Source organism: Gopherus flavomarginatus, chromosome 2 (genome assembly GCF_025201925.1).
Source record: "Gopherus flavomarginatus isolate rGopFla2 chromosome 2, rGopFla2.mat.asm, whole genome shotgun sequence".
Lineage (NCBI taxonomy): Eukaryota > Metazoa > Chordata > Testudines > Testudinidae > Gopherus > Gopherus flavomarginatus.
The window spans coordinates 167,384,749-167,409,329 of record NC_066618.1 but is presented as its reverse complement, the minus strand read 5'-3'; the positions used below and the strand labels follow the sequence as shown (position 1 = coordinate 167,409,329).

Here is a 24,581-nt window from a genome sequence, read left to right as displayed (position 1 = left end):
AAGAGAAATTGTTCTGGAGCATCTCAGATATTATTCCCAGCATTGGGTTAGTTAAGGAAACTGGCCTAGGTCTAGTCTGTCCAGTAGGGACCCTACAGAAGGCTCCACCTTTACTCCATCCTGAATTATCAATTTACTAATCTGTGATTGACATCTGAGCCCCTGTCTGATCTCTGGTACTGTACAGACTGTAATGAGAGTAATCAGGGGTTGCTTTGCTAGCAGTGCCAGACCCACTGTTGCAGAAGTGGCTGGCCATCCATCTGGTTGTTCAGTACTCATTTTATTTTTACAGCCATCTTTTCCCCAACCCCTCTCTGGCCTGTGCCTGAAATGCCTGGCAACCTGCACCGCAGCATTAAAACAGAGGAGATTTAAAATTACAATGAACCTTCCAGTGATTTTCAAACAGATGATCTGAGTGGCTTTGTGCATTGCTGGGGAGGCTGGGCAGAAACCAATCCTAGCCACTGGCAGGAGAGAAGAGTCCTCATAAACACAGACCAAACAAGCAAAAGGAGCCTGAGGGGATAGCACTCAGCCTTCCTGCAGGCGTTCTTCTCCTGTCTGCAGAAGACCTCCCCTTGGACACCCATGCAAGGAGAAAGGCAAGGGCACTAAATGTAACCCTTTTAGTGTCCCTGCACCCATCCACAAGCTCTATCACACCAAAGAAAGGGGGGCAATAATCTAAATATTTAGGCTGTGATTTCCAGAGATGCCTGCGGGAGTGAAGTGCCCAAATCCCATTGGAATGTGGTGGCATGGCTCTGGTGAAACCCCCAACCTGGTTGGTTTTTGGGTCCCCATCCTCTAAAGAGGGGCCTGTCCTATTCTAGCTGCTTCTTGGCACATTTTAAAAAATGTTATCAAAGAGACTATCCCTTTGACCAATAAGCAACATCTGTTATAACAACCCAGGTGTCTGATTTCCCAATGCCCCATAGCCAGTGAAAGCAAATACGGAGCAAACAACAAAGGGAACCTCCTGAGGAGTCATATGAAAGCATGCAGGGGAATGAGCCCTGATAACTGGCAGGGAGCGAGTTGCACCCCATGAGGCTTACCACAGCAAAGGAACAACAGGGAGAGCCCCAAAAGCAACTGGCATCAGAGCACATACCTATTCATAATCATCAGTGTCTCCTTTCTTTGAGGCCACAGTTGGATAGGGCTGAGGCGATGAACAGATTCCATCCATGTCCTTTTTGAGCCACCATTTGAGCCTGCTAATAGGTTGCCTGAATGGTTTTATATACCACAGTCTCCTTAGACATCCAAGGCCTCATGCCTACTGGGATCTGTATTAAAGCAGGTTGTGTGCTGTCATCCATTCCAGGAACACTCAGGGGCAGGGAGCATCAGCAGTGGAGAGTAATTCATTAAGCAGAATTAACGCTTGGGCCGCAAACAGGGGGTGTGTTTCCAATAGCAAAGGGAGGGAAAAGCCCTTTTGGATTTCTGGGGTGGTTGTGGCTTTGCAGTGTCATCACAGAACTGGATTTCACTCTTCCCTTTCTCTGTGGTCTGTCTGGTTTTACTTGACATCTCTCTTTCTTTTGTCTCCATCCAGGGCAGCGATGCCGATGCAGTGGACAAGAACAAATGCTGCACGCTATGTAACATGTCCTTCACCTCAGCAGTGGTGGCCGAGTCACATTACCAGGGCAAAATCCATGCCAAAAGGTTAAAACTATTGCTAGGTGAACAGCCAGCACTAAAGGCCACAGGTAGGTCCAAAGACAATGAATATGAGGAGACATTAAAAAGCAGAATCTTCTGTCCATTCAAATTTATGACTATTCACTGCACCAAAGCAGGACTGGGGGGTGCTGCAGCTCTAATGACTGCCGATTCAGAAAGTAAAGAGATAGCTAACTAATAAAGATCAGCAGAAGCAGCTATTCATTTTTCTTGCTGCCATAATAACCTTTAAAAGAAACCCTGCTGATGCCATTATTGCCTGTATGGTTCACACAGATTAGTGGTTTATCAGGCAGCATTGGCTGTTATCTCTGCTTCCATGTTTCTGAAAATCATCTGTACATTGGAAAACAATGTCTCCTCCAGGCATGTATAACCAATGTCAAGACTCACTTGCATTATCAGAAATTACTTGACAACTCAGCTAATATGTTTAATAACCCCTTATAGTTTCTGCACAGGTCAGAATATAATCTTCTCTCACTGTAGAGGAAAATCTAGACTTTAAAACATTTTGGATCATTGGCCTCTTGATTTTTGCCTACATGACGTTCATGCCATTCTCTACAGTGATTCCAATAATGCAGGCCCATTAACTTTTACATTTGAAAATGACAAATGTTGGAATCATATAATTTAGCCATCTTGTTGTTTTGCCTAGCCATAAAATCCTTTCCGCTTCTAACATTCTGTGAACCTAAACTTCCACGGCAGTTCAATCTGGACAGAGGATCTGGATACTAAACGGACATTAAAATTGGGCTGTAATTCTACAGATAGGTGCAATGTATTTCACTGTTACTACCAGTGGCAATTCTTTTAGAAAGGAATTTAAATTTAGCTGTGCATCTTATATCCCTGTCTAATGAGTCGCGTGTAAATTGTAGGTATAATTAAATAAGGTTTTTCTTGCTTTACAGACTGTAGATGGTGAAGTATAAAATAGCACTTGTCTTTTATCCTCTTCCTTGTTGTGCTTAAGAATTGTCACTCCCTTTACCTTGAGGAATAGCAGGGAATCAATTTAAACCATGGCTTACTCATTGTTTTAATTAAAGAATATCTTCCTGAAGGGAATCATTACAGGTCATCACCAGTTAAATTACAGAAATATAATAGAAACAGTGGGCATTTGGTGACCAACTGGTGCAGCTTTCTGTCAGAAGACACTATGGGTAAAATTTTCAAAAGCACCTAAGTGCTCCAGAGACTAAGTCCAATTCATTTTCAATAGGATTTAGGCTCCAAAGTAATTTAAGTGCTTTTGAAAATTTTGCCCTAAGTGGTTTGGGGCGTGTAGTGGGGCGGCTGCCCCACTCCTGCAGAACAGGGGTTAAAAGCAGCCAAGCTAGGCTGATTGGGGAAACAGCCACAGGTGTGGCTGTCTTAATCAGGCCACAGCTGACCTGGATAAAAGGGCTGTGGGGCCAGGAGACAAGGGAGTCTCACTTTAGCCCTGGAGTGGGAAGGGCTAGCTGTCTGGGAGCAAGGGACCTGAGGCAGAGCAGTGCTGGGGAAGGGAAAAGGCCTTGTTGAAGGCCTATGAAGGTACTGGGGCTGCAGAGGGGCAGCCTGGTGATAGGCAAAGGCAGTAGGTCCTACCCCCTTGCCGATGATGAGTGGCCATTACAAACTGCAATCTGCCCCAGGGAAAGGGGACTGGATGACAACTGTCAGTAGCCACTGAGGCAAGGTAGGTTTAGAGGGGTGGGGGTTCCCCTGGGAGGGGAGACTCAGAGCGGAGGTTCTGCAGAGGCACATGGGGCCCTGAGGCAAGCGAGACATCAGCCAGCAGAGGGTGCTCCAAGTTCTGGACGAGCTAATTCCCAAGAAGACCAGTAGGAGGTGCTGCGCCGGTGAGTCGTCTCTTCGCTGCAGGACCCAAATGTGGGAACTCAGACTGGGCATGGAAGTTATTTGCAACCTTGTTATGTTTCTGCCCAACCTTTGGGTGCTGCGGTGCCCATGGCTTCTAACCCCTTACCAATGCTAAGAGAACCAATATGAGATGGCATCATGACTCAATTTAAAGTTGCTTTCTTGCATGGAAGGCCAGTATCAGGTCTTTGTCCTCAGGACATGCATCGCAGGTGGACTCAGATTATGGGAAACATTAAGAAAGGCCCCCGTGGAAAGAATACCTTTGTTTAAATATTTTAGACTGCGGGAATTTCTTTTTAAAGACCAAACTCCTTTGTAAGGAAAATGTTTGAACTTTCCAAGCTTCCCCAAGTTTGTTCTCCGGGATGTAGGCCTGAAGGGCTTGATCCAAAGCCCGTTGAGTTCAATGAGCTTTGGATCAAGCCTCAAATGCCTGAGTGAATATCTGTTCTCTGAGCCATGTGGAGTGATTCACATGAAGGTCAGCTGTTCAAATCCATAAGCTGTTTTCTGGCCAATGTGAAATTAGTTATTTATTATTTGTATTCCAGTAGCACCTAGGCGTCCTTGTCATGGACCAGGTCCCTGTTGTGCTAGGCATTGTACAAACACAGAACAAAAAGATGGCCCTTGCCCCAAAGAACGTCCAACTGATGTATAAGACAAAAAACAACAACTGGAGACAGATGAGGAGAACAAGGAAACAACTTGACAATATTGGTCAGGATGATAGGCTATGGTCTCAGCTCACCAACTGCGTAATCATGATGTCTCTTCCGTTCCTAATGAACCATATGTTCCTATAAAAACCTGAAACCCCGACACCCATAAATTAATTGGCCCTACCTAGTCAAGGACTGAATGGACATGGAGACTGACATTACCTCTCCAGGCTGACGTTGCCTTGCCAGAATAGGGTAAGGGGTTGTGTCGTGGAAACTTGCAATGATATTGTCCATGCTGCACCTCTCCTACATAAAGAGAAAATGTTACCCACAGCACTGTCTCAAGCAGTACTGTAAAGAGCCCTGATTTCACATTGTGTTTTCATTTAATTTTGTTAATCTGAATCAAGTGAGCTGAGTCTGTACTACATCTGCACCCCTTGCTGCATATATCTATGTGTAATGAGCTCTTCACCTGTAGTAATCACTCAGAAAGAATAACTCAAGTATTCATCAAGTCTTCTAGGTACTTGATCTGATGAATCTAAGCAATAGGAATATATTAATCTGCAGTGGCCATCCTTCTCCAGGAGTTCTCAAGCACTCCCCTTTAATTACAGCTTTTATGTGGGCTCCCTGCAGAACCAGTTTCTTTTGAGATTTCTCTGCTGGAATGGAGACCAGCTCCTTTGTGCTCCATGTAACGGAGGATCTCTCTCATACTCCAGATTGCTGCTTCAAAGATTCTGCTTTCGAGAGTCCTAGGAGTCACGTACAGACAGCTGTGAGTGTAGCAGTTGTTGTGTTTGAAGTAGCATCTCAAGGCCTATTTGCCGAGGATTACTCACATTGCATTAAAAAATGTGATTTCAGTGCAGGCTTATACAAAAATCTGCTGGTAACTGTCTGCTCTATGGGGTGGGTGGCCCCAGGTTCTAGGGCACAAATACATAACTGAGATTTGTCCCTGGAGTTTTCCTAGAACATCTCCAGGAAGAGCCCCCCCCCCGAGACTTTTTTCTCTATTTTTATGGAAGATTTAAATGGTTACAGGAAGACTTAACCTATGCACATCTCAACCTTCCTATTGGAACTGCTACCTCTGACTCTGGTGGTGGAACTACCGGTTCCAGAAACCTGTATTCTGCTCCTTTTTCTAGACTGTAGGTCCCTTTTATTCAGTGATACTTTGAGTGTCCTCCAAGGCTGAGAGACCACTCCAGGCTCCAGTGGCTCTTTCCATCTATTCTGTCTCAGGATGAATCTTAGTGTTTTGTGAGAGAAAAAAATAAAGTGCAAAATAACATTTAATATTAGGATTATTTTAATCCACTCAGAAGTAAATCATTGGCTTGTAACAATTCAAGCCTCGATCATTCTCTAAACAAAAGAGCTCAGGCTGCAGATTGAATCAGAACATATGCTCATTAGACCAGTGGTTTTCAGCCAGGGGTCTACGCAGGGGGTATGCAGAGGCCTTCCAGGGGTACTCAGCTCATCTAGATGAGTGTTTCTCAGCCTGCGGGTTGCAGCCCCCAGGTGGGTCACGGGCCAGGTTTAGGGGGAATTGCAAGAGCAGGGCTGTCACTGGCGGTGGCAAGCAGGGCAATTGCCTGGGGCCCCATACCACAAGAGGCCCCACAAAGCTAAGTTACATGCTTCAGCCTGCTGCCTGGGGCTTGGGCTTCAAACAAGGCTCACAAGTGAAAAACAGGCTGAGGTATCACTCTGAAATGTAAGTACAATATTTATATTGAAATCAATATATTTGATAATTATATGGTAAAAATGAGAAAGAAAGCAAGTTTTCAGTAATAGCTTGCTCTTGACACTTTTGTATTTTTATGTCTGATTTGTAAGCAAGTAGTTTTTAAGTGAGATGAAACTTGAAATCAGATTCCTAAAGGGGTATGGTAGCCTGGAAAGGTTGAGAGCCATTGCGTTAGACTCTCCACCAAAGAGAGAAGATAAGAATGAATGAATGAATGAAACCCAAATCCCACAACTGCACATATCTGCACAGCCCAGTCATTGATTCGTGGGGGGAAACATCAGATACAAACCCTTTCAAAGTATAATGTTGTTAAGAAGAGATATAAAACGTACAATTTTAGAAGTGTTGAGCACCTGCAGGCCCCGTTGACTTCAGCTGGCGTTGTAGGGGCCCACCCTTCCCGATCTCAGATTGGCGAGCAGAGCCAGTGCTCTTGCAAGTCTAAAACACCAAGTATTTTCCATTGGTCACCTGTCTAACTATTATTCAGGCCCAAATCTGCTTAGCCTTAAAAATTCATCAACGTTAGCACTCTTCAGACCAGTAAGAGTACTTGTTTGTGTGCGTCAGTTGCTTCTCCTTCACTTTCATCCTACTGTGACTCAGACGTTCATCCCCAGATGAATATAAACATGGAAAATCAAAAAAGTCTGCTGAACAGAACTCTCTCAAGTTTAAAAACTGCAAGTTCTTTAGAGGGCATATAAACAGAGGGGTTAAGAGAGACTGCAGCATTAAACTTCGCCATGAGATTGATGAAATCTTTTTGTCTGCAAAGTTAGGAACTAAAGGGATGGCAATGCACAGTGCAGGATATACACATGAAAACATTTGCAGTCACCTGGAGCACACCATAATATCTGCTGCTATAGGGACTGTCTCTTCTAAAAGCAGTATGTTCAAATGTACTATAGGAACAAAATACCAAGGGAGATGGTGGATTCTCCAGCTCTTGATGTCTTCAAATCACGACTGGATGCCTATCTGGTAGATATGTTGTAGTCAAACATAGGTTAATTTGTTCGGTACTGGAGTACTTGCATAAAATTCTTTGTCTGTGTTATACAGGAGGTCAGATTAGATGATCACAATGCCTTAACATTTATGAATCTATTCATAATGTTCTAATTCTTTGTTTTAACATGCAGATGTATTGTGTGCATTTGTTCATGCTGGACTCAGGTGTACTGTGAGACTGAACTTTTAGCATGAAAGTCATTTTTAATTCATAGGACAAAAGAAGTTAGAATTCAAAATCTCCACAAACAGGTAAACTGTTCATAGTCCCCTCATCAAGAAATGCTCCAAAAATTATGAAACTTCCCAAAAAAATTTCATTTGAGCTGAAATTAAGCAATCTTACTTTTTACTTTTTGTCCTACTGAGAGGGCCATTGTATGTAAATATCTATAATGAGAATTTAATTAGCACTGTTGATATGCTTGAAAGACAAAAGAATTTATCAACTATATCTAGCTATTCATAAGTCATTTCAGACATGGAGTCACCTCTGGATTGAAGGTAGCAGCTGTTTAAATCATTTAGTAACAGCAACAAAGTTTAGAGGCAAAAATTAAGAATAATGTGTGCAACTGAAACTTCAGGGAAATTTACAGAGATATAATTCAGAGCTGATTGAAAACAGCAGAAATTCATCAATAAAAATAGAATTGAAAAAGTGTGTACTGTTTCACCAAAATCTGACTTTTTTCTACCAGCTCTGCTACCAAAGTTCTGTTCCTCATCACCTGATGTGAACATGGGCTGGAACACCAAATGTAATACCCCTGCTCTTGCAAAAATTATCTTGGGAGCTTTAATGATCAGAAGCTCTGTTTGATGACTTTTCTGAAAGAGAGCTCCCCCAGAAGCATACCTGACCTTTTGGGTCCGTACTGACTCAGAGGGAAAAGTGCCATCTACTATATTCTAACACCCACTTCTAGTCTTTGTTTTTGTCCCTATCCCACCTCCCACGGACTTCTCCCATCCAAGTACTTGCCCATCTTGAGCCTGTGAATCTGACATACCTATGAGTCTGAGTACTTTTCCCTGTAAACGAGGTACTGATGGCACCCAGCTTGTTTTCTTCACTGCTGGGTAACACCGCTGAGAGGGGTTTAATCCTTTTGCATGGATTTTCATGCTAGGTCCAGCTACTGGAGAACACTTGTGGGAGAGAAGTGGGTCTTGGCACTGTCAGGCCTGGTCTACTCTGCGTGTTTAAACCGATTTTAGCAGCGTTAAACCGATTTAACGCTGTACTCGTCCACACAAAGAGGCCCTTTATATCGATATAAAAGGCTCTTTAAATCGGTTTCTGTAATCCTCCCCAACGAGAGGAGTAGCGCTAAAATCGGTATTACCATATCGGATTAGGGTTACTGTGGCCGCAAATCAATGGTATTGGCCTCCGGGCGGTATCCCAGAGTGCACCACTGTGACCGCTCTGGACAGCAATCTGAACTCTGATGCACTGGCCAGGTAGACAGGAAAAGCCCGCGAACTTTTGAATTTCATTTCCTGTTTGGCCAGCATGGAGAGCTGATCAGCACAGGTGACCAAGCAGAGCTCATCAGCGCAGATAACAATGCAGTCTCCTGAGAATCGAAAAAGAGCTCCAGTATGGACCACATGGGAGGTGCTGGATCTGATCGCTATATGGGGAGAGGATTCTGTGCTAACAGTACTCCGTTCCAACAGACGAAATGAAAAAATATTTGAAAAAATTTCCAAGGCCATGATGGAGAAAGGCCACACCAGGGACTCAGTGCAGTGCAGAGTGAAAGTTAAGGAGCTCAGACAAGCCTACCAGAAAAGCAAAGAAGCAAACGGAAGGTCCGGGGCAGAGCCAAAAACATGCCGCTTCTACGCTGAGCTGCATGCAATTCTAGGGGGGTCCGCCACCACTACCCCACCCCTGTTCCTGGATTCCGAGGTGGAGGTGGTAACCTCAGCCATGGCTGAGGATTCTGTGGACGGGGAAGATGACGAGGAGGAAGAAGAGACGAGCTGGCAGAGAGCACACAGCACTCCGTTAGCCCCAACAGCCAGGAGCTTTTTCTCACCCAGACGGAATTACCCTCCCAGCCTTCCCAAGCCACTAGCCCAGACAGTGAAGCCATGAAAGCGACCTGGTGAGTGTACTTTTGTAAATATAAAACATGGTTTAAAAGCAAGCGTTTTTTAATGATTGATTTGCCCTGAGGACTTGGGATGCATTCGCGGCCAGTACAGTTATTGGAAAAATGTGTTAACATGTCTGGGGATAGAGCGGAAATCCTCCAGGGACATCTCCATGAGGCTCTCCTGGAGGTACTCTAAAAGCCTTTGCAGAAGGTTTCTGAGCAAGGCAGACTTATTCCGTCCACCATGGTAGGACACTTTACCACGCCATGCATGTAGCAAGTAATTGGGTATCATTGCATGACAAAGCCTAGCTGTGTATGATCCCGGTGATTGCTGGCATTCAAGAAACATCCATTCTTTATCTCGCTGTGTTATCCTCAGGAGAGTGATATCATTCATGGTAACCTGGTTGAAATTCAGGAATTTAAGTAAGGGGACAGAGATGGCCATTCCTACTGGGCTGTTTGCCTGTTGCTTAAAAGAAATCCTTCCTTGCACGTAGCCAAGCGGGGGGAGGGGAGGAGGGGAATAGCGCTGAGCTTTTTTGCATTTGGCTATCAGGGATCTTCCCTGCTACCAGCCACGTGGTAGGGAGGGGAAGTGGGGTGATTAGCAGTGATCTTCCATGATACGCGGTGAGGGGAGGGGTAAAGCGATCATCCGACAGAATTGGAGGGGGTGGTGGTTTCTGCTGCTGCATGTTAACAGGAAAGAAGCATCACTGGATGGGATTTGCTTGGTATTTGGGAAAGGAAGGCACTGTGTATATGAAGGCTGCAGAAGCCGAAAGACAATGGCTTACCATGGCCACATACAAGCTGAATTCTGATGCCCGAGCCTGCATCTGTGAGATCTGTAACACCAGAGCCGCAGGCACTCAATATTAAGATGCAAAATGCGACCTTGTATTGAAATCACATGTGCTATGTAAGGTGAATAGTGTTGTTCACTGTGAAAGAGTATAACCATTGTTCTGTAATATGTATCTTTTTAAATACTTCTCTCCCTTTTTTCCCTCCCTCATGCAGCTGCACATTTTTCAAGCCTCCCTACTCCATCCCGAAGGCTATCTCAGATAAGGCGGAGGAAAAAGAAGACGCGAGACGAAATGTTCTCGGAAATCATGGAAGTGACCCGAAATGAAAGAGCTCAACTGAATGAGTGGAAGGACGTGGTATCAAATTACAGGAAAGATGCCAATGAACATGAGGACAGGAGGGACCAACGTGAGGATAGGAGAGACGCTCGAGATGAGAGGTGGTAGCAGGAAGATCAGAGGTGATGGGATGCAACGCTGGGGCTGCTGCATGATCAAACTGACATCCTCCGACGTCTGGTGGAGCTTCAGGAAGAGCAGCGGGGTCACAGAGTGCCGCTGCAGCCCCTGTGTAATCACCTTCACCACTCACCATGTTCCATGTCTTCCTCACCCAGATGTGTAAGAACGCGTGGGGGAAGGCTTCGTGCACCCGCCCACTCCACTCCCGTGGATCGCCCAACCAAAAGGCTGTCATTACATTGAAATGTTTTTAGTAGCCTTTTCCTTCCCTCCTATCCTCCTCCCAAACCACACCCAGGATACCTTGTCAGTTCTCTCCCTCTTTTTATAATGACTTTTTAATAAAGAATACATGATTTTTAAAGATAGTGACTTTATTTCCTTTGAAAGCAAGCTGTAATTGAAGGGGGAGGGTGGGTTGCTTACAGGGAATGAGTCAATCAAAGGGGGATGGGTTCATCAAAGGGGAAACAAACACAACAGTTACACCGTACCCCGGCCCATGATGAAACTCATTTTCAAAGCTTCTCTGATGCGCACTGCTTCCTGGTGTGCTTTTCTAATCGCCCTGGTGTCTGGCTGCACGTAATCAGCAGCCAGGTGATTTGCCACAGCCTCCCACCCCGCCATAAAGGTCTCCCCCTTACTCTCACAGAGATTGTGGATCACACAGCAAGCAGCAATAACAAAGGGGACATTGGTTTGGCTGAGGTCTGATAGAGTCAGTAATGTGCACCAGCGTGCCTTTAAATGGCCAAATGCACATTCTACCACCATTCTGCACTTGCTCAGCCTGTTGTTGAACAGCTCCTGACTACTGTCCAGGCTGCCTGTGTATGGCTTCATGAGCCATGGCATCAAGGGGTAGGCTGGGTCACCCAGGATTACTATAGGCATTTCAACATCCCCAACTGTTGTTTTCTGGTCTGGGAAGTAATTCCCTTGCTGCAGCCGTTTAAACAGAGTAGTGTTCCTGAAGATGCGAGCGTCATGAACCCTTCCTGACCATCCCATGTGGATGTTGGTGAAACGTCCCTTGTGATCCACCAGTGCTTGCAGCACCATTGAAGAGTACCCCTTGCGGTTTACGTACTGGGTGCCCTGGTGCTCCAGTGCCAAGATAGGGATGTGTGTTCCATCTGTCGCCCCACCACAGTTAGGGAATCCCATTGCAGCAAAGCCATCCACTATGATCTGTACGTTTCCCAGAGTCACAACCTTTTGTAGCAGCAGCAGCTTAATGATTGCTTTGGCTACTTGCATCACAGCAGCCCCCACAGTAGATTTTCCCACTCCAAATTGATTCGCGACTGACCGGTAGCTGTCTGGCGTTGCAGGCTTCCAGAGGGCTATTGCCACTTGCTTCTCCACTGTGAGGACTGGTCTCATCTTGGCAGCAAGTCACAAAGTTCCATGAAAGTGGCCTTACGCATGCAAAAGTTTCGCAGCCACTGCGAATCGTCCCACACCTGCAAAACTATGCAGTCCCACCAGTCTGTGCTTGTTTCCTGGGCCCAAAATCAGCATTCAATGGTTAGAACCTGCCCCATTACCAGCAGGATCTCCAAAACGCAGGGGCCTGCAGTTTGAGAGAATTCTGTGTCCATGTCCTCATCACTCTCGTTGCCGCGCTGCCGTAGCCGCCTCCTCCTCCTCGCCTGGCTTTGCAGGTCCTGGTTCACCATAGAGTGCACGAGAATGCGCGAGGTGTTTACAACGTCCACGATTGCGGTATTAATCTGAGCAGGGTCCATGCTTGCCGTGCTATGGCGTCTGCACAGTTCACCCAGGAAAAAAGGCGCGAAATGGTTGTCTGCTGCTTTCACGGAGGGAGGGGTGAGGCTGTACCCAGAACCACCCGCGACAATATTTTTTGCCCCATCAGGCACTGGGATCTCAACCCAGAAATCCAAGGGGCGAGGGAAACTGCGGGAACTATGGGATAGCTATCCACAGTGTAATGCTCCGGAAATCGACGCTAGCCTCAGTACATGGATGCACACCACTGAATTAATGTGCCTAGTGTGGCTGCATGCACTCGACTTTATACAATCTGTTTTACAAAACCGGTTTATGTAAAATCGGAATAATCCCGTAGTGTAGACGTACCCTCAGAGTGGGGCCTGGAGAGGAGCCCTGGAGCCGGCTCAGAATGGCTCTTGGGTGGGTGACCTGGGAATGGTGACCTTTGCATGGGAGAGAGGAACTGCTGTGTTGTAACCTTGTTTTGCTTTGGGAGGAAGTTCATTTATCAGGAGGTATCTGCAGATTGTGACATATCATGCGAATAAAAGGGTTTGCGTTTGCTACCAAGAGAGACAATGCTCCTTTTCATGGGTAAGTGAAGGGGGCAGTGAGACAGGCGCCCTGTTGTGGCGCAGCCTGTTCCGGGGTGGTACTTGAGGCAGAGGCTGCCATGCCCCAGGATTTTACCCTGAGGATTTCTCCCTAGAGCACCCAGAGCTCTCCCCAGTGACGTGGGCTCCTGTCCAGAAGGGAATAGGGGAATTTGCCTGGGGCTATTGTGCCAAACAAGTGGCCCTGGGCAGCAGACGGGAGAATGGCCCTGCCAGCAGCTCCCCCCAAGGAGGCTGCTCTGGGCTACCCGGAACAGAGCTGGGGTGGATTTACCCCAGCCAGTCCCAAGTTCCTTTCTGAACCCCCAGCACACAGTGTGAATGGATAAGATAGAATAAAATCAGTGAGTTGTATTAGCTTGAGAGTAAGGGTAGCTAGTGTTCCCATTTATTATTTGTACTGGAGAAGCACCTAAAAGCTGTAGTCAGGATTAGGGCTGCTAGGCAATCTTCAAGCGCACGGACTTTTCCCCAAAGAGCGAACAGTCTAAGACAAACAATGGATGTGGGAAGGGGGGACAATTTTATTTACCAGAACTACTCTTTATCTTGTTTCTAACTATACCAGAGAAACAATAGCTATACAGTGAATAGACAACACCATCACTTTGTGGAATGAAATAAATTGAACCAGAGTAAGTGGAAAGCTCGTTAGCCAATACAAAGAGGAGAATAAATGTCTCCACAGAAGAGACAATTATATAATAATTTTGTTAACCCTAATACCCAAAGGAGCTCATTTTGTTAATACTTTGTAGTGTATCGCTCTTGCCAGCACATATGAGATATCAGTCTAGGATATTTTTCTCTTCCTAAGTGCTTCCCCGATCAGAGCTTAGGAAGTAGGAGAACTGTGTTTTCAGAATCAACTGTAATTCAGGTAATGAAAATCCAATACCTTTGCCATTGCCAATAAAAAATAATAGACTCTTATAAAACCCTGAAAATTGATAAAGTTGTAAGTAACATTAGAAGCAAGATACAATTTCCTTAAGAAAAGCTAATAGAGATCCTTTCACATACCGATCAGCTGAAGATTTGCAACTTGTGTTAACACTCTTGGACCCTGGGGGAGATTACAGAGGGTTCAGGTCATAATTATGTCTAAATATATCATTATTTTGCTCACTGAGGAACTTTGCAGACTCAAATAATGAAGTTGTTTCATCACTTTGTCACTCCTGACAGCTGCAATCTCATTAGAGTTGAGCTAGAATAGCAGTGAAACGTTTTGATCAGAAGAGCTCTCAAACTGATTTTTAGAGTGCAAATTTTCCTACCTTTATCCCAAGAAGCATATTTCCTGAGAGCATAGTTTTAAGTAACTATTCTGATATTAGACATTTTATTTAAAATCTAAAAATGGAAAACCACATTAAAAGAATATGTGAGCTAGGTGTGCATATTAAGTAATAATAAATGTTTATTCTGGCATTCCAACAGCATCACAATGTTTACCTTTTTATTGTAACTTATTTTTTCTTTTATCAGCTGTACTAAATTCAGCAGAGAGACCACAGCAAACACATGCTGCTTCTGTACTGCATTAGGACTAATGATCTGTTTTTCTTTTCAAACCTTTTGAATTAGGATCACTTTTTCAAAAGTAGACTGCTAGAGCCTTCTGGTGACTTTAAAGAGGACTGAGGGGCTAAACCGGAAGGTTGACATGTCGATGGCACCTATTAATAGTGTATTAAGATCTTTGAGAGAGGGAATTGACTCCTGAATACTGTCTTTATTTGTGGCATTTTAAAATTCTTCTTTTTTTTCTATTATTTTCTAAAACCAAACAAACTGAGAACAAGAATGTTCAGATGATTATAAACCTAACAATTTTGCTACCCTGAGAAATGTTTGGTTTTATACATGGAATGTCCATACATAAGGTTATGTAGACTCAAAGGTCAGAAGGGACCATTATGATCATCTAGTCTGACCTCCTGCACAGTGCAGGCCACAGAATCTTACCCATCCGCTTCAATAACAAACCCCTAACCTGTGCCTGAGTTATTGAAGTCTTCAAATTGTTGTTTGAAGACCTCAAGCTGCAGAGAATCCTCCAGCAAGTGACCCGTGCCCCACGCTGCAGAGGAAGGCAAAAAATCTCTAGGGCCTCTGCCAATCTGCCCTGGACGAAAATTCCTTCCTGATCCCAAATATGGTGATCAGTTAAACCCTGAGCATGTGGGCAAGACTCACCTGCCAGCACCCAGGAAAGGATTCTCTGCAGTAACTCAGATCCCATCCCATCCAACATCCCATCACAGACCACTGGGATACTTACCTGCTGATAATCAAAGATCAGTTGCCAAAATTAATTGCCAAAATTAGGCTATCCCATCATACCATCCCTTCCATAAACTTATCAAGCTTTGTCTTAAAGCCAGGTATGTCTTTTGCCCCCACTACTGCCCTTGGAAGGCTGTTCCAGAACTTCACTCCTCTAATGGTTAGAAACCTTCATCTAATTTCAAGTCTAAACTTCCTAGTGTCCAGTTTATACCCATTTGTTCTTGTGTCCACATTGGTGCTAAGCTTAAATAATTCCTCTCCCTCTCTAATATTAATCCCTCTGATATATTTATAAAGAGCAATCATATCCCCTCTCAACCTTCTTTAGCTTAGGCTAAACAAGCCAAGCTCTTTGAGTCTCCTGTCATAAGACAGGTTTTCCATTCCTCGGATCATCCTAGTAGCCTGTCTCTGAACCTGTTCCAGTCTGAATTCATCCTTCTTAAATATGGGAGACCAGAACTGCACACAGTATTCCAGATGAGGTCTCACCATTGCCTTATGTAACGGTACTAACATCTCCTTATCTTTGCTGGAAATGCTTCGCCTGATGCATCCTAAAACTGCATTAGCTTTTTTAAAGGCCATATCACATTGGCGGCTCATAGTCATCCTGTGATCAACCAGTACTCCGAGATCCTTCTCCTCCTCTGTTACTTCCAACTGATGTGTCCCCAATTTATAACTAAAATTCTTAGTATTAATCCCTAAATGCATGACCTTGCACTTTTCACTATTAAATTTCATCCTATTGTCAGGGACTCTAACCCAGACGGCAAAGTTTGTTGTCTGACAGCGAGAGAGACAGGCAACACCAGCAAGGTCCAATCAAAAGCTCTTTATTGGCAAGTGCACGCATCAATAGAGAGCAGCTCGTCTCCTGAGAGAACCAGCCTGCTCTTTGCATCTTAGTATAAGCCTATATAGACAGTTCCATTGCGTCATAAATTATTCACTGGAGCAACCCACCCCCTTCTTCTAACAACTAGAAACTAGACACTTTAGGTATACATGTTTTACAGCATTAGGTGATTAACAATATCTTAGCAAGCACCAGAAGTTAGGAATGTAGAGGAGTTAAAAAAGACAGAGAACTGAACCAAGGAGTGAAAACAGGAAGACTGGGATTTCTTATCAGTTCTTCAAAGGAACTGTTCCTAACACAGCACAGTTGGTACTATACCAGGAATGCAGCCTCTCCCTTATCTCACTTTTTCCCAGTGCTTGTGAGACATGCTGCTGCTTCTCAGTGTTTTCCACTCAGGAATTACCCAAAAACCTCTGTTAGCCTGACTTTGGTCAGGTTGGCATACCTGGTTTTGTCTGCAATATCTTTATTCAAGCCTAACATTATTACTATTACTCCAGTTTACAAGGTCATCCAGATCTTCCTGTATGATATCCAGGTCCTTCTCTGTGTTAGCAATACCTCCCAGCTTTGTGTCATCCGCAAACTTTATTAGCACATTCCCAATTTTTGTGCCAAGGTCAGTAATAAAAAGGTTAAATAAGATGGGTCCCAAAACTGATCCCTGAGGAACTCCACTAATAACCTCCTTCCAGCCTGACAGTTAACCCTTCAGTACGACCCATTGTAGTCTCCCCTTTAACCAGTTTCTTATCCACCTTCCAATTTTCATATTGATCCCCGTCTTTTCCAATTTGACTAATAATTCCCCATGTGAAACCATGTCAAATGCCTTACTGAAATCGAGGTAAATTAGATCTACTGCATTTCCTTTGTCTAAATAATCTGCTACCTTCTCAAAGAAGGAGATCAGGTTGGTTTGGCACGATCTACCTTTTGTAAAACCATGTTGTAATTTGTCTCAATTACCATTGACCTCAATGTCCTTAACTACTTTCTCCTTCAAAATTTTTTCCAAGACCTTACATACTACAGATGTCAAACTAACAGGCCTATTGTTACTCGGATCACTTTTTTTCCCTTTCTTAAAAATAGGAACTATGTTAGCAATTCTCCAGTCGTATGGTACAACCCCTAAGTTTACTGATTCATTAAAAATTCTTGCTAATAGGCTTGCAATTTCATGTGCCAGTTCCTTTAATATTCTTGATGAAGATTATCTGGGCCCTCCGATTTTGTCCCTTTAAGCTGTTCGAGATTGGCTTCTACCTCAGATGTGGTAATATCTACCTCCATATCCTCATTCCCATTTGTCATCCTTCCATCATCCCTAAGCTCCTCATTAGCCTTATTAAAGACTGAGGCAAAGTACTTATTTAAGGTTATGCTCTTTGATTACTACTTTTGGTTATTCTTCACCAGTATGTTTATATATAAGTAGCAGTTTTACTAAGAACATTTTAACAGGTAAAGTTTTATAATTAACCATGTAACTACAACTGAAAGAAGCTTTACTTTCTGAGCTGGTGTAATGCAAATAATTGAGGAATAGTTTCATGCTGCCTAAGCGCCCTAACATTTCTGTTTTAAGGGAGATAGTAGATTTCCAAGCCATACCATTCAGTTATGTAGAGCAGCAGTATTTGCAATGGAAGGTGCTAACAGCTGCTAATTCTTCTTTGTGTCAAATGTGGGGACTGTCTGTTTAAAGTTTTGGTATGATATGAATAGCGGTTGGGCTGGGAAAACTCCATGTCTGATTGTTTTCTTTTACAGAAACCACTCTGAGTTCACTAAAGCAGCCACATGCGGATAGTTCTCCTGTGGTATCTTCACCTCACCAAAGAAGAGACTCAGACAGGTATTGCCAGCTCTGTGCAGCCTGGTTCAATAACCCCATGATGGCACAACAACATTATGATGGCAAAAAGCACAAAAAGAATGCAGCCAGGGCCGACTTATTAGAACAACTAGGGAAGACATTGGATCTAGGAGAACTGAGAGGTAAGAGCCTGTCTTGAACATAAAGCATCTATTCTTTTAGAAGGAGGATTCATCCTCTGTAGGTTGTAATGTGTTTCCAGCTTAGTTTTTCTCTGTTCACTTTAGTCATTTCAATTAGCAGTTAGCAGATTCCAGCCTTGTCTGGTTGTAGAAGAAAAAGATGCAGTGTTTGGCTCATGGTGCTCATATGCAGCTCTTCATAACATTCCTTTTTCTAGGATAGTTTATTAATGTAGTGTCTGAGCCTTAGGACATAGCGCACAAGACAGTAAATACGTGTTTTAAAATCAGCACAGCTCAGTAAGATGAATACTAATTTTTACCAATATAAAATTTTAAAACATTAGCTCAGGCCTTCCACCAGGCTCAGTTACATCTTTAAAACCACAACCTCTGAGACAGTATTCAAAAATACACTAACAAGTATATACATTATTTCATTTAGGTTATAAGGAGCCTCCTTTTTTCTTGTTTTTGTGGTTGATAAGGCAAATAGGGCGACAACCTGCATGCCTTTCTGTGGGATAACACTCTGCAGTCATAGCAGTATCATTCCGAAGTTGGTCCTTTAGCATATCTTGTGTCTCTCTTTCAAAGAAAGAGGGTCTTGGAGATTAGCACATGTCGCGATACCCTGGCAAACACAGGATCACTCTGCTAGGTGCCACGTTACAGAGAGAATGATAGTCTAGTACTTAGCGCGGTGGGACTGGGAGTTGGACTCCAGGGGTCTATTCCCATTTCTACCACTGACTTGCTGTGTAGCCTTGGGCAAAGGATGTCCTGTGCCTCCATTGAGTCATTTGTAAAATGAGCAAAACACGTATCTCATTCGATATGTTGTGAGGTGTAATTAGTGGCTGTGAAATGATGTGACGTTTCTGGGTGGAGGGCACTAAAAAAGTATAAACTATTTACTGTGACTCTTCTATGGAGGTTTTTTGCCTTCTCATGGAAGGTACGCTAGGCAACTGTCTCCGATCAGCTAAAGGACCTTCCTTGACCCTGCTCCACTTGCTTAAACTGCAAGTACAGCATCAGACCATGTCAGGGCACCAAAGGAGACAAGTCATAACCTGTCTGTTTTATGTCTGTTTGCTTAGAGAGCAAATGTTCCTCAGCCTGAGTTATCAGCACCGCAGCTCTTATAGAAATACACATCTTAATGACTTGACCTCTACATTCTTTAGTGTTTGAATGGCCTGTATTTTAAATAAATGACATAAGGGCCATCCCCATTTGGTAACTGGAAGTGACTTGCTCCGCAGCCCATGTAAGGCTATTAGCTCTCTACATTGACATCACATGCGTCTGGCGAAGTGGGTATTCACCCACGAAAGCTTATGCTCCAATACATCTGTTAGTCTTAAAGGTGCCACAGGACTCTTTGTTGCTTTTTACAGATCCAGACTAACACGGCTACCCTTCTGACACTTAACATTGACCTTGAGTCTTACCTTTGCATCAGTCACAGGTGTGAGCCTCACCCCAAAATTCTTGCTTGGTAGCTACACGCTCAAGGCTTAACTATAATTGGTTACGAAAGACAACAAGTGTCTCTGATCCTCCTTTCACTGTCCTGTGTCTGATAAATACTCTGCATAAATATGTCTGAGTGTTTGACTCAGATTCTCCGTTGGTGTAAATCAGTGTAGCTTCATTTAATAGAGCTATGCCGACTTACTCCAGTGGAGGACATCAAATGCTGAGAAGACTATATCATTAAAGTGTGAGAATTCCTAAAAAGGGACAACTATGGAGCTCCTTTTAAGGCACAGGTTTCATTTTGATGTAATATGGTCCAGTATATGCATACAGGAATAATTAATTGAAATAGACAAAGGAAGAGGTACTAGTTCAGATTTTCAAAGCAGTGCAAGGATTTGGTTTCACAGCAGGACATTCCATATCATTTTCAGTTTTGTTCCTTTGAAGGAAATTACTGTCTCCCTTCAATAACTAATAGACATACTGTAGATTATGAATTTCTAGGATTCAAATAAAACCTCTAATGCTTTCTCAGATTCTTCATGTGCTACACAGGGAAAGCCAGTGTGGTTCACAATACCATAAATATGATTCATAAGCTGACTCACTGCCCCCTGCTGAACATATGCAGTGAAGAATAAACTGGGGCGGTAATACGGAAGTGCTTGCTACCTTGAACTCTGCTGACCTCATGTGTGGCTGGGAACATCAGTAGCAGTAAATAAATCAATTGTGGAATGTTTTATTCATTTAGTTATTGTCTAGGAGAGTTAGAAATGGAGGAGTTTAAGGTACCTACTGGTCCACACTGCGTTTTTGAAAATCTGCTGCAGTTCTGACCTCCATAACATAGTTTAGATTTGCTGATAATATAGTATCAGTAAATCATGCATTAATGGACAATGCAATTTATAGGAGAGAAGGAAACATAAACATGTGTGTGCACAGATGCACACAGACATCTCTGAGAGACAAAGAGGGCACCTTGCTGCTAGTTTGGGGCATTTTGAGGGGTACTTTTTCCTATTTTCAGTGATCAAACTTTTCATTTTGGAGGAGAAAAAACCTGAATGTACAGCTAATGGACCCAGTTCTGCAACTTCAGTGGCCCCAGAAGGATTCCCCTGCATAGGAGAAGGCTCCAGAAGTACAGGGCCATTTTAGTAGCTCCTCCACCAGCCCTTTGCTGGCTCCTGGTGCAGGAGAAAAGGGAATATTGTTGGCCCATTCTTCAGTCCAGGTGACTCCTCCACTTCCAGCTGGTGTAAATTAGAGTGGGCTAAAGGCTGCTCCACCTGGACGTTGGGATTGGGCTGGTGTCCATTCTCTCTGAGAGTGAGGAGCAGTGCTTTGCTCAGTTCTCTGGACTTGCACTGAGCGTAGCATAGCTGGCCTGGAGAATCTCATCCAATATTGAAGTAAACTTCCAAATACCATCAAAGTCAATCTGCCCAGTTCATTTAAAAGCTCACCTCTGGCCATCTTCTAGCAATCTACTAACAGAAATGTTATCAGAGATTTCATCTGCAAAATATGTGTTCAGTCAGGACCAAGCTCTTAAGTAAAACCTATGCACTCATAGGATAAGATCCTGCTCCAAGCCTCCTCCAGTCACATGATCACTTTACTGTTTAATTTCCTTTTTTTGATTGGGTTAAATTGTGCTGTTATTGCTATTAAATATAGTTTTTGTTGCAATTCTCTCTCTTGTGAAATTAGTATTTCAAAATCTTCTGAACGGAAAGGAGATGACATTTGTTTAACATTAGTGGCTGCTCACACATGAGGCATGTTATTCACTATTCATTATTCTCTCAGGCATTCAGCAATCATATGTAATTTTAAGTGATTTCACATCATTTTCTACATGTGAGAGGCTTGACATACTACTTGATAAGCATGACATACAATCATAACACCCTAAGGGTCTAACTGCAAACAGAAATTCCTTATTTGCTAATCATAACTTTCAGCTTCTGTCTGTGATTTCCATTTATAGACTCAATCCAGTGGGGAACAGGTCTGTTTAGCTGGTATAATAATTGCAGAACATCATTTGAATCCACATCACAATCTGAACTGAGTGGTTGATTTTAGGAGTTATTGGAAAAGGATATAGGGCTTGGTTCTGATCTTAAAACTGTATTAAAGCCAGTGTAACTTGGCTTCCATGGAATTATTCCTGATTTAGGCTCCTTCAGATAAAATGGGACTCAGACCCATTCTAGTAAATCTGTGTTCTGATTGGTTAGAGCTGTTCCTGAATCAGAACCTCAGATCTCCTCACGCTTGAGCTTTGGGGAGATTGGGTGTGAATCCAGATCCTAACTTTGTATCATCCGCAGTAAATTTTTATGTAACAAACAAAATTAATATTATTAATACCCCAGAATTACCGTTATTAATATAATGAATCAGTTTTTCAAAAGCACCTAAGTTACTTAATCACCTAAATTCCCAGTTTCAAAAGTGACTTAGCACCTTAGGGTCCCTAGTCCTAGTAACTTTCAGTGAGTCTTGGCCTCTCAAGTCACTTAGGGGCTTTTGAAAATTGTACCTAGTCTGTATTTTGACACCTGAGTTATTGCATTTGTCCTCCCACTCCCACCTTGTTGGGTAGTTACGTGGCTAAGTGCAGTGAGTTTTGTGGTCACATGCCTCTCCTCCAGGAGGAAATGCTGCCCATAATAAATTAAAATTTGGCAGTTTGATGTTTTCCAGGGGCAGGTGTTTTGTCCCAATTTGTCAGTCCCTGCCCAGAACAAGCACAGAGTTTAATTCCTGCATAACTTGCAGGGTGGACTTCAGCAAGAGCTCTCAGCCCTGTTTACACTTGCAGCTTCTTATGCTGTGTTCAGTGAAGTGGAATAGCTGCGAAGAGTCCAAGGATTTCACAGCCACTTTTTGGAAATGCCCACAGCACACACATGAGCCTGAAATAAAAATGAGGCAAAATGTTTCTCTCTTCCGAAGTCCAGAAAGGAAATTTAGAGAATTTAAATGTGCTCCTTTCTAGCACCCCTGTTGGACCTTGCTATCCCCAATATCCACATAGTACTGCAGAGATTAGAGATGGTCGGGAGACTGTTTTCTCATACTACAAGAATTTTGAATTTTTTAAATATGTTTCCTGTCCCAATATGAGACAAAAGGTCAAAATCAGATTTTCACAAACTGAAAATCCAGAAAAACTTTAGATTGGATCAATCCAAACAGTAATTTCAAAACATTTTGTTTTAGATTTTGACCTTTTAAATTTAAATATAAATTAAAATTAACTTAATTTTTAAACAGTTATTTTGATCTGAAAAAATAGAATTTTTCCTTTTGAAAATGTTGAAATGGGCTGTTTCAACAATTTCAAATGTTTCATTTAAAAAATGTTTCAAAACAGAAAATTAATCAAAACCAACACTTTCCACAAAGGAATCTGCATTTTTGATGAAAAAAATATTTTGACAAAAAATTCCCAACCAGAAATTCTACCAGATATTGTTAGCAATTAAGCCAACAGCAACCATCCTAGTAAACTAGATTAATCCTTTGTTGCTGAAAATGTCAGAATCCACTTATAACATGTTTTCTCCACTGGTGTTGCATTAACAAAGTCATCTTTCAAAAGAAGAGAATTGTCTATAAATTCCCTTCTCAGACCTGACTCTCTAGAACATGAAAAGAAGTGTTGCATGCATGTATATATGTATGCATGGATAGAAAAAAAGGCCAATTCTTGATTATAACCCCACTCTTTCTATGGACACCCCCAGCTCTGTAAAATCACTGGAATGTAGGACTTTCCATAATGGATCAGATCACTGACCTGCCTGCTAAGTCTAGTATTTTGCCTGTGGAAGTGGCAAACATTTCATGCTTCAGAGAGAGATGGAAATCTGTCACTCTCCATAATTCACTGGACCAGCTGAGTGTTGCTGGACTTGGGACAAAGGACTTCTTCCTGACTCCTGCAGTGATCAGTTTATGTCCTGAAACATGAGATTTTACTGCTGAGATCCTACTATACCTAACTAATAAGTATTGAGCTACTGGGCATAAAATCACTCAGTCTTTGCAGGAATTACATTGAATGCATAACAGCTCAGTGAGTACAAAGCAGCACTGCAATGTCATTCTAGGAATAACATGTCAGAGCTGCTATAGATAGCGGCAAAGGCAGCAAAACACCTGTGTTTGGATCGATGGCTCAGCAAACGCTGCATTGTGCGGCTGTCTGGGCCAGTACTACCATCAGATTGTGGAGTTGGCAAAGAAATGCTGGTGATGGCCTGAGCCCTTTGGAGACAAATCCACACTGTTGTTATGGCATTCACACTGCTCTTGCTCATGAGGATTTCTTAGCTGCTGGTTGTCCACACAGGTGGGTGGCAGTCTCAGTGGTTTTTGTCTGCCAGGACTCTAGCCTTTGTCCTAGGACGAAGTCCCTGTTTGAGAAGATTGAAGAAACTTTTGAAGGGAAAAGGATAGTTCTTAATCTAGGTTGCAGGTACATAACCAGCCCTGACTCTTCAGCCCTTGCCTGTAGGAAGTGAGAGCCTCATGGATGCACAGTTTCCCTTAGGCCAGGAGAAGTGAAGCCAAGTGATCTATTCTATTTAGATACTTGAGGCTGTCAGCCTAATACGGTATCTGTGACTAAAAGCCATCAGACAAATCCTCTGAAGAGTGCTGCCAGCACAGATAAGGAAAGGCACCCTTCCACCCCTGTGTCTGCACTTCTGCATCTATTAAGGAAAAGCTGCATCAGGCTTATGCAACTCTCCAAGGCTCTATGTGTGCCTTGATTGAAGCCTCCTATTATTCCATCTAAACTAAAGAGCTCGTGTCCTACTTCCCAAAAGGAAAGTGCAGAATCTTTCACTGGGTTTTAGGGATATATACATCATTTACTTTGGCTTCAAAATAGTTCCATGTCTGGCTAATGGGCCACATTCATTTTATCTGGCTCCTTCTTCAGAGATGCAAATTCAGCATCAGCATTAATGCCCTGTCCTGATGCAGATGGAAGGGATTTAAGACTGTTTGTTCTACAAACTGTGCCACAACTCTCAGAAGAATGGTGTAGCCAGAAAATGATCTTTTTCACATTTTGTATAGAAGACTGACTGTAACACCTTTTCCT

General features: G+C 43.1%; 1 protein-coding gene across 2 annotated transcripts in view; it reads left to right on the top strand.

Moving 5' to 3' along the window:
- ZMAT4 (zinc finger matrin-type 4) overlaps positions 1 to 24,581 on the top strand; it is a 183,841-nt gene that overhangs the window by 117,717 nt on the left and 41,543 nt on the right. The window contains exons 4-5 of one of the 2 annotated variants that reach the window (XM_050940296.1): positions 1,574 to 1,730; positions 17,729 to 17,956. In XM_050940296.1, the coding sequence (XP_050796253.1) occupies positions 1,574 to 1,730; positions 17,729 to 17,956 (385 nt within the window). Of the gene's footprint in view, positions 1 to 1,573; positions 1,731 to 10,181; positions 10,797 to 17,728; positions 17,957 to 24,581 lie in introns of those variants that run through there. The other variant, XM_050940298.1, reaches the window with a different exon arrangement.